At 46.7% G+C, this 10,569-nt stretch overlaps 1 protein-coding gene across 1 annotated transcript; it reads right to left on the bottom strand.

Moving 5' to 3' along the window:
• Positions 1 to 1,546: 1,546 nt before the first annotated feature.
• LOC135982253 (uncharacterized) lies at positions 1,547 to 4,165 on the bottom strand. The gene is made up of 2 exons (XM_065588085.1): positions 3,192 to 4,165; positions 1,547 to 2,197 (listed from the first exon to the last, which is right to left on the bottom strand). Exons 1-2 carry the CDS (start codon positions 3,766 to 3,768, stop codon positions 1,722 to 1,724), a joined length of 1,053 nt encoding a protein of 350 aa, XP_065444157.1. The 5' UTR covers positions 3,769 to 4,165; the 3' UTR covers positions 1,547 to 1,721.
• Positions 4,166 to 10,569: the final 6,404 nt, after the last annotated feature.

The raw sequence follows: 10,569 nt of genomic DNA, 5'->3' as shown, positions 1-10,569 counted from the left end.
ATGCGGAAGGGAACTTTCCTGGAACTTTGTGAGTTGCTGTCCCCTGCCCTGAAGCGCAGTGACACCCGGTTGCGAGCTGCACTGAGTGTACAGAAGCGAGTGGCCATAGCCCTCTGGAAGCTTGCAACGCCAGACAGCTACCGGTCAGTCGCGAACCAGTTTGGGGTGGGCAAATCTACTGTGGGGGTTGTTGTGATGCAAGTAGCCAAGGCAATCATTGATGTACTGCTGCCAAAGGTAGTGACCCTGGGAAACGTGGAGGCGATCATAGATGGCTTCGCAGCGATGGGATTCCCAAACTGCGGTGGGGCCATAGATGGAACTCACATCCCTATCCTGGCACCGGACCACCAGGCCACCCAGTACATTAACCGAAAGGGCTACTTTTCCATGGTGCTGCAAGCACTGGTGGACCACAGGGGACGTTTTACCAACATCTACGTGGGATGGCCGGGCAAGGTTCATGACGCTCGTGTTTTCAGGAACTCTGGTCTGTTTAGACGGCTGCAACAAGGTATTTACTTCCCGGACCACAAAATAACTGTTGGGGATGTGGAGATGCCTATAGTCATCCTCGGGGACCCAGCCTACCCGCTAATGCCCTGGCTCATGAAGCCCTATACTGGCGCCCTGGACACTGAAAAAGAACTCTTCAACTACCGGCTGAGCAAGTGCAGAATGGTGGTGGAGTGTGCTTTTGGCCGTCTCAAGGGGAGATGGAGAAGCTTACTGACTCGCTGTGATCTCAGCGAAACCAATATCCCCATTGTTATAGCAGCTTGCTGTGTGCTCCACAATCTCTGTGAGAGCAAGGGGGAGACCTTTATGGCGGGGTGGGAGGTTGAGGAAAATAGCCTGGCTGGTGATTACTCACAGCCAGACAGCCGGGCGATTAGAAGAGACCAGCGGGAAGCGCTGTGCATCCGGGAGGCTTTGAAAGCAAAGTTCCTGAGTGAGCAGGGTAACCTGTGACTTTATAGTTTGTGTACTGAGAAGCTAAACCTGCCCCCGTTTCTTTACCCAGTTAATGTTGACTATCCTATCCAGTTACATACCCCCTTCACCCCCCCTCCAACACACGTGTCGAAATAAAAATAGTTCTACTTTGTTAAAGCACACCGTTTTCTTTAATACTGTTTTCGCGGGAATTTTTTAAAACTGGGACGCAGACTGTGGTGCGGGGCGGGTGTAGTGTTGTGACGCGAATGCAGCTTCTAAACTCAAGGATTGACAGGCTCCGCTGCGGTGGGATGCTTGTTTCAACGGAGCCTGTCAACCCTCCTGATCGGGACTGTGTGTATGGGGGGTCTATTTGACTTTGTGGCAGGGGGAGGACGGTTACAGATCCCATGCTGTGTGGCTCTGTCATCCTGCCTAAGGACCGGCGCTTAAGATCTGTAACTGCCCTCCCCCGCCACAAAGTCACAGAGCAACCCACCCCCCATCACATAACATGAAAACAACCTCCCAGACTAACCGGGGCAACTAGTCACTGCATCACTGCACTGTGTATGTGCCCTGCTGCTGTGCCTGCCCCCGACTATGTACCCTGCCAAAGGAGACTGTCCTGTCCAATTACCAACCCCCTTTCCCCTCCTCCTCCAAAAGAACATGATTGAAACAGTAGTTAACAGAAACGAATTTTTTATTATCAACTACACATGGCATTGGGAGGTGAAACTTGGATGGGGGCTTGTGTCAGGCGGGAAGGAAAGAACTTTTCAAATTTTGGGAAATGAGAGCCTTCTGCTACTAGAGCTCTCTGCAGGGGTGGAGTGAGACTTAGCAGGGACTCTGCCGCCTCTCCTTCTTTGCACTTTGGGTGAGGTGGGTATGGGACTTGGTGGCGGGGGAGGGCGGTTAGAGATGGACTGCAGCGGGGCTCTGTCCTCCTGCCTCCGTTCCTGCAGAACATCCACAAGGTGCCGGAGCGTGTCCGTTTGCTCCCTCAGTAGTCCAAGCAGCGTTTGAGTCGCCTGCTGGTCTTCCTGCCGCCACCTCTCCTCCCGATCCATGTTGGCTTGGTGCATTCGGGTCAAGTTCTCCCGCCACTGGGTCTGCTGTGCTGCCTGGGCTTGGGAAGAGGCCATAAGCTCAGAGAACATGTCCTCCCGTGTCCTCTTCTTCCTACGCCTAATCCGCGCTAGCCTCTGGGAGTGTGATTCCAGGCTAGGTTGTGAGACAGTCGCAGACGGGGCTGTGGAAATGGGAAAAAGGGAGTGAATTCCTCAGAAAGATAAATGTAGTTGTGAACAAAGAACATAGTCTTTCTCTGTGAACAAGACCATGCACAGCACCTTTCACATGCGCACTCAGCACAAGGTCGAATTCTCGGCCTTCGCATTCAGTGCCTGGGGTCTTGAACAGCACATTTGAGAAGCGAGGCAGCACAACGGAATTTCTGTTGCAGGCAGACATGGTAAGCCGTACACTTGTGGCAGTTTAAAACTTTTATATTACCACTGGCCTCATTTCACATTTAAATCAATGTCAGTCCCTGCTGCCAGCAATCCGGCAAGCGGGAACTCTGCCCCTGTCCCACCCCCTCGCGGCTGTCCCCGGGAACGATCCCTTTCGGCTGCCCCTCTCCCGCCTCCACCGCGTGGCTGCAAACCAGCGGTTACAGTTCTGTAAAGGAACGGGAAAGCAGTCCCAACACTAACATTCCCCTACCTAATTAAAAGCAGGTCACCATGGCCGACATCACCCTGATGAGGATCTCCGAGAGCGACAAAGAGAGAATGCTCCGGGAAAGCCTCCAAAGACCAGGGCCGTATGCCGCCCTGCTGTGCAGAGCAATGATCCCCGAGTACTTGATAATCTCGTGGCGCGGCAACGTGTCGTACTTCGGAGGACCCAATAAGGCCGCTCTCCCCAAGAACCTCATGCAACGGCTTTCAAGTTACCTCCAGGAGAGCTTCATCGAGATGTCCCAGGAGGATTACTGCTCTATCCCCGGACACATAGACCGCATTTTACTGTAGCTGCAGTAGCAGGGAATAAACAGTAGAGCGGCTTGTGCAGGACAATCACTGAAAAACGGACATTGCTAGATTTCTTTTCAAAACTTGCACTGCCCATTACTAAACCGTTAAGCGCCTAGGGCACACTAATCATGAACAACCCATTCTTTTAATTGTTAATATTCCTGTTTTGTTAAAAATAAATGTTTAGATGTTTACAACACTTACTGGCTGATCCTTCACCAGATTCTGTGTCCGGGGTAACGGCTGGGGACGCTTCGTAGGGGATCTCTGTAAGGGTGATGAAGAGATCCTGGCTGTCGGGGAAATCAGCGTTGTGAGAGCTGCCGACTGCCTCGCCCTCCTCATCTCCTTCCTCATCTTCCCCGTCCCCTAACATGTCCGAGGAACCGGCCGTGGACAGTATCCCATCCTCAGAGTCCACGGTCACTGGTGGGGTAGTGGTGGCGGCAGCACCGAGGATGGAATGCAGTGCCTCGTAGAAACGGGATGTCTGGGGATGGGATCCGGAGCGTCCGTTTGCCTCTTTGGTCTTCTGGTAGCCTTGTCTCAGCTCCTTGATTTTCACGCGGCACTGCGTTGCATCCCGGCTGTATCCTCTCTCTGCCATGTCTTTAGAGATCTTCTCGTAGATCTTTGCATTCCTTCTTTTGGATCGCAGCTCGGAAAGCACGGACTCATCGCCCCACACAGCGATGAGATCCAAGACTTCACGATCAGTCCATGCTGGGGCTCTCTTTCTATTCCCAGACTGCACGGCCATCACTGCTGGAGAGCTCTGCATCGTTGCCAGTGCTGCTGTGCTCGCCACGATGTCCAGACAGGAAATGAGATTCAAACTGGCCAGACAGGAAAAGGAATTCAAATTCAAATTTTCCCGGGGCTTTTCCTGTGTGGCTGGTCAGAGCATCCGAGCTCGCACTGCTGTCCAGAGCGTCAACAGAGTGGTGCACTGTGGGATAGCTCCCGGAGCTATTGGCGTCGATTTCCATCCACACCTAGCCTAATTCGACATGGCCATGTCGAATTTAGCGCTACTCCCCTCGTCGGGGAGGAGTACAGAAGTCGAATTAAAGAGACCTCTATGTCGAACTAAATAGCATCGCAGTGTGGACGGGTGCAGGGTTAATTCGATTTAACGGCGCTAACTTCGACATAAACGCCTAATGTAGACCAGGCCTTAGATGGAAGCATTACAGTAAAGGGATTTGTCTTAAAGTTAAAAGTTGCTATAAACTATTTGGTGTGCTCTTGGCCACATCTCCCATACTTACAATGTCATACAAGTGGGGAACAATTATTTACATCTAACAGTTACTTACATCTATCTTATTACTTAGACCATGTGGGTGAAATAGATATTTTCATACGGTGTAATACAACAACAGCCAGGAGGATTGTGAGAGTTTCTAAGGTGAATCTAGCTATGTATTGCCAAGTTTCAGTAACGTGTTCTAGCTTAGCTAATAATTTATAGATTGTCTTTATCTGTTTGGTACTGCTAGGGAGAAAAGGAATCAGCCTGAGTCATTATGAATTGGTCTGGACTAAGCCACTTTAATTTCTCTATCTTTTCTGTGATCTGCAGCAGCTGAAATGCAAACCAAGAAACATTTCATACCATACTTAAACCAGTGGGTCATTTTTATACAATAATATTTCCGGAAATTTGTTAGTTACAGTTAGATTAAAATATTCAAGCCTTCTCTATTGGATTCATATTGACTTTAGTATTCAAACTTTTGTGTGATTTTGTTCATAATTAAGCCTGCCAAAATGTGGAGAAGTATCATCATCATCCCCACTTTACAGTTGTGAATTGCACCACAGAACAGCTAAGTGATTTGCCCAAGGTCACTCAGAAAGCCTGTAGTAGAGTTGGCATTTGAACCCAGGTCTCCAGAGTTCCAGGCCGGTACCTTAATCACAGGACCATCCGTCCACCCATTCTACAACCATGGATAAACCTTGTCTATACACACCATGTTCATAGCAAGAATGTGCTTGTATTTCTTTTCTGAAATGAGAGAAGTATTTAAAATGCTTTTTGTAAATATTCAAGAAGGGATGTGGTGGGATATACCAATTACCCAACCACATCAGACTAGGCACAGGGGCCAAGCTGTGGAAGATCTGTCTTCTTGGGCAGTTAACACCAGTGGTTGTGCTTTGCTATGGGGTTTCTCATGTGGTTACATTGCTGATGGGCTGTGGGAGCTTTTTTGTCATCCTGGACACAATGTTCCTTTGACTCATTCTTCCCTTTGTCTGTGGGCTTTGAATCCATTTACACAGGGACACATACAGATGCTACTTGAGAATTGCTACTGCTTTAGCACCTACATATTTGTCTCCAAGCAGTATCCTTCATAATAGGTGACCTGCAGGAAACTAAAGGTTAGAAATATAGTAACAACCTGTCTGAATGGGTCATGAAAGTAAAGCTTATAAGTTGGGGGAAGGGGTAAGTAGAAATGAGTTGTTGGCCCATGAGTGGTGAGAGAAGGAAACCTAGGACTCTATCCAGACTGGTCTTCCATTCAGGGCAGGGGGAATGCCCAGAAGTGTGTCAGTCCTCCCCTCAAAACATGAATCATAAATGCACAAACCACACCAGACTTTAAAGAAGGAAGCCTAGTTTTGACTATGGCTAATGACTCTCTGGCATTACTGCCTCCCATTGTCACCCAACTGTTGAGTCCCAGAGTGATGAGAATGTAAATTATTTAATGTGCCCATTGATCTGATCATGTTTCCATACAGTCCTTGCTCAGATTCCCCTTTCTCCCCCCTTTAGATTTAAATTTCTTGTCCTTGATTTTAATTCTTAACATAACTCTTCTCCTGCCTACCTAGCCAACCCCCTCTCTTAGCACAGTCCCCTCCATGCCTTCTCCCGTTTTGCCACTGGCGCCTGTTGCAGGTTTCAATTTTTCCTATTTTCTCACACCAGTCTCCATGCATTCTCTGCTCTACCCCATCAATGGAATGACCTCCCATTTCTTGTCTGCCAATCTGCTACTCTCCCCAGATTAAAATCCTCCTTAAAACTCACTCCTTCTGCAATACTCTCAAGAAGGGACTTAAACAGCAACAATAAAATACATAAGTAATAATAAAATGTCATAGAACCAGCAAGTTGTGCACATGGCAAAAAAGAATAACCACATGATCTTATCATTGCAACCCTGCTCCTCCATCCACTACCCTTCCCTACTGTTTGTTACTGAGTATTGGTCATATCACATGTATACCTGGACTGTGAGCTCTTCAGAGCAGGGATCTTGCAATTCCATTTTGACCGTACTGTGTTGGAACGCTTATTACTGAATGGTTAAGGATGACTAAAACTATTAATTATTATTATTATAGTGCAAAGCACAGTAGAGTCACATCATAATGAAGAGTAAATACAACACACTAGAGTCACTGGTCAGTAATCTTCCTCTACATTTCATGGTCTTCATACACCCTTGAGAAGCATGCCATATCGGATGCTATCTAGTCAGCCATGTCATCAAATGACACTCACCAAGAGCACCCCATCTCCCCAGCATCAGACCCCACAAAACTTGCTCTGGAGATCTCCCTATGCTCATCTAATCCAGATGTCTGACAAACTCACATTTTCTTCCACTGATCTTCTTGATGATATCGGGTGTCACTCTGGTTATGCAGTAAATTTAGGCAATTACCTCCTCGTTAGTCATATGCAAGGTATAGCTCGTGCACAGCAATCTCCTGTAGAATTTCAGTTCCAAGGCAGAAAGCCTCTTAATGTCTTGTAGCCTCAGCATCCACAACTTGCATGAATATAGTAAGATGCTGACGACAAGAAACTGGAACAATTTCATTTTACATTGCATGGTAATGCCTTTGCTTCTCCATTTGTGGTTGAGGATCACTAAAACAGTAGCCATGAATCCAATTCTATATCAAATCTCTACCATCCCTTGTCATCAGACTACCTAGATATTTTAGTGCTCAGCACACTCCAATGCCTCCACAGATTACGGTAGGAATCTCTTAGTCTTTTCAACAGACTTCAATGCCGTTTTTGTCTTTATCTTTTTGTGTGATATCTTTAGACCTAACTTCTCTGCTTCCACTGCTACTCTTTCTAGCAATTTTTGCCCCTCTTCTTGTGAAGATCCAATCAGGTCAATATCATCACCTTCATGTGGTGGAGGTGTTTCTATCACAAGTGATCTAAAGATCCTTTTCAGTCACCTGAGACAATGCTAATTTATTATTTTCCAAACAAGACAAGTGCCATTTTCAAATAAGACAGCATCTTTTCTATAAAACTCACAGCAGGAGCTAGGGCTTTTTCCTGTGCAGTAGTGTTTCTAGTCCTTGATGCTAAGATGCATTTGTATTTAATTGAAGTTCTAATCACACAGTATACATAGGACACATTGGTGCAATGTGTTTGCTGTTTTAGAGGGGAAGGTGTTTCCTTGTTAATTTTTATTATGTCGCACAGAGCTCAGTAGTTGATCTTATTGCAGAGGGGAAGACTCAATTGAATCAAAGGCTTTTTGCATTTAGCCACACGTTTCATAGATATATGAATCTTGCCCTATTCTTTCCTTCTTCACTCTGATCTGCCCCTAAAGCCACAGTAACAGAGCACTTGTAGCATGAAAATAGTTGATTATAGAGGGCACTCCATATGACTTTATAGGAAAGACAATTTTTGCTGAAAGCATGCATACTACATTGGGTAATGCAAATTGCTTCTGGACATAGACATACTAATGAGAAGTTGCTGACAGGTCTCCCAGTTCTACAATTAGTGTTTCTCTTTCAACAAAGCTCTGTAGGCAGTCAAAGGAAAATGTCTAATTACCCCGCTAAGGACTAAACAGCCACCCACATCCAAACATTTACACTAATGAGCACGTTCTCAACATTTCCTGATTAAACTGTTTTTACCAATTAAATGCTCAGAACGCTCCAAAGTGCTATTGAAAATATAGCACAGATTCAGAGAAGATAAACTGTAGTGATGAAAGACTTGAAAAACAAGGTTAGAAAGTGGGATTTATAGCCTTATTTTTGTGAGATGATGTGGATGAACTCTGTCTTTTTGACTTCAAGTGCCTTAAAAAAATCACACTGTAACAGAGTGGCCTTCCAGAAAAGCAATATACTGTCTCTAGTTGTCATTGGCTCCATTCCTGAGGTTGGGGGAAGAAATGGAGGCTGGGGTGGGGACAAATGTGGCTCTGACCATACCCTACCCCCTAAAATAACAAGGAGTCTGGTGGCACATTAAAGACTAACAGATTTATTTGGGCATAAGCTTTCGTGGGTAAAAACCTCACTTCTTCAGATGCATAGAGTGAAAGTTACAGATGCAGGCATTATATACTGACACATGGAGAGAAGGGAGTTACTTCGCAAGTGGAGAACCAATGTTGACAGGGCCAATTCAATCAGGGTGGATGTAGTCCACTCCCAGTAATGGATGAGGAGGTGTCAATTCCAGGAGAGGAAAAGCTGCTTCTGTAATGAGCCAGCCACTCCCAGTCCCTATTCAAGCCCAGATTAATGGTGTTAAATTTGCAAATGAATTTTAGTTCTGCTGTTTCCCTTTGAAGTCTGTTTCTGAAGTTTTTTTGTTCAATGATAGTGACTTTTAAATCTGTAATAGAATGACCAGGGAGATTGAAGTGTTCACTTACTGACTTTTCTATGTTACCATTCCTGATGTCCTCATCTATTATTGGGAGTGGACTACATCCACCCTGATGGAATTGGCCCTGTTAACACTGGTTCTCCACTTGGGAAGTAACTCCCTGCTCTCCATGTGTCAGTATATAATGCCTGCATCTGTAACTTTCACTCTATGCATCTGAAGAAGTGAGGTTTTTACCCACGAAAGCTTATGCCCAAATAAATCGGTTAGTCTTTAAGGTGCCACCAGACTCCTTGTTGTTTTTGTAGATACAGACTAACACGGCTACCCCCTGATACTTTACCCCCTAAAATGGGGACTGAGAGCAGAAAGAGCAAAACACTACCAACCAAAAGGATCTCCTGAGCCAGAGGGTAGTATTTGGTGGCTTCTTTTTTTCCCTGACAGAATGGCATACGAGTACCTTAGCATAACCGAGAATCAAGCCTTTGAATCCACTGGTGATCAGCTGATAAGTTCTCAGGTCCCCTGCCCAACTAACAGGCTGAGATGAGCCAGTACTTGTGAGCATTCCCTTTGAGGGTGGTTTAATATTCTTCAGTGCTACAATGTGGCTAGCCTTGTGAACATGCTAAAAAATGTAGGCTCTTAAACCATTTCATTCAGCCTGTATCTGTGATAAAGGCCCGGCCTTTCAGTGCAGTTGCCTGGGTGCCAACTTACAGAAGCGCAAAATCAACTGTTCTTTCTTTTTTGCTTAGCCCATCTACCTCACCAACTTCTGGGGGATGTTGAAAACGTTGTTTTCTGCCTTGGGCAGAAAAACACCTAGAGTTGGTCCTGTTGTGATACATGAGATCAAAGTCTAGTTTATATATACTACTACATATACTACTTTCCCCCCCCCATTTCTATTGTGTTTGACAGTGATTTTATGAATTGGCTTTGGTAAGTTCAGAGATAGGCACGAACGAAACTCTACGTGTATTTGAATAGTTAATGGCTGTTCAGTGAATCAAATCAGAAATGCTGGCAAGTAGAATGGGAACAATGAAATCATCAGGATAAGAGGGCATTTGGGAATATAGCTACAATAGCAATAAAATGCCTATAAATGTAATCAATGTTTCCTGGCTGGCTGTTTCCAAGGTCACATACACAATGTTACAAAAGCTTACAATATGCAGTAAAGCTTTACACACATTTCACACAGTAGTTGCAAGAAAAGAGCCCCCAAAACTAGGTTACTATAGAGCAACTTCACAGGCATTGTATAGTAGAGTCTGCTTTAAATCAGCGTTTTTCAAAGTTTGGGTCGTGGCCCAGTACTGGTTCGCGGCATGTAAGGCACTGGGTTGCTCTGGTCAGCACTGCCAACCGGGACATTAAAAATCCCATTGGCAGTGCTGCCCAGCAGTGCCTATCTACTCCAACACCGCACTGTGCCCCAGAAGTGGCCAGCAGCAAGTCCGGCTTATAGGCAAGGAGCCGCAGGGCTCCGTGCACTTCCCCCACCCGGAACACCAGTGCTGGAGCTGAGAGGGGCGGTGCTTGTGGGTGAGAGCCATGCAGAGCTGCTTGCGTGCCTCCACCTAGGAGTCAGACCTGCTGCTGGCTGCTTCAGCCGCAGCACGGTCCGAGGTGCCAGGACAGGTGGGACGCTTACCTGTGCACCCCGGCTGGACTGATGACCGGGAGCCACCAGAGATAAGTCTGCACCCCAACCCCATGCCCCCAATCCCCTGCCCCAGCCCTGAGCCCCCCAAACTCAGAACCCCTTCCTGCACCCCAAACTCCTCATCCCCGGCCCCACCCACACCCCCAGCCCAGAGTCCTACCCCCCTCCTGCACCCCAACGCCTGCCCCAGCCTAGAGCCCCCTCCCATACCTTCAATCCCTCATTCCTGGCCCCACTCTGAAGCCCTCACCCCTGCACCCCAA

The sequence above is a fragment of the Chrysemys picta genome, chromosome 3 (assembly GCF_011386835.1).
Source record: "Chrysemys picta bellii isolate R12L10 chromosome 3, ASM1138683v2, whole genome shotgun sequence".
NCBI lineage: Eukaryota > Metazoa > Chordata > Testudines > Emydidae > Chrysemys > Chrysemys picta.
Note: the sequence above shows the minus strand (reverse complement) of the source record. Positions and strands in the feature narration are given on the sequence as shown.

Excerpts from the sequence above, each read along its gene's own strand:
- LOC135982253 (XM_065588085.1), bottom strand. The coding sequence starts at position 3,768 with ATGCAGAGCTCTCCAGCAGTGATGGCCGTGCAGTCTGGGAATAGAAAG. Across the intron at positions 2,198-3,191 it reads ATCTGGTGAAGGATCAGCCA|CCCCGTCTGCGACTGTCTCA; the intron begins GTAAGTGTTGTA and ends CCATTTCCACAG.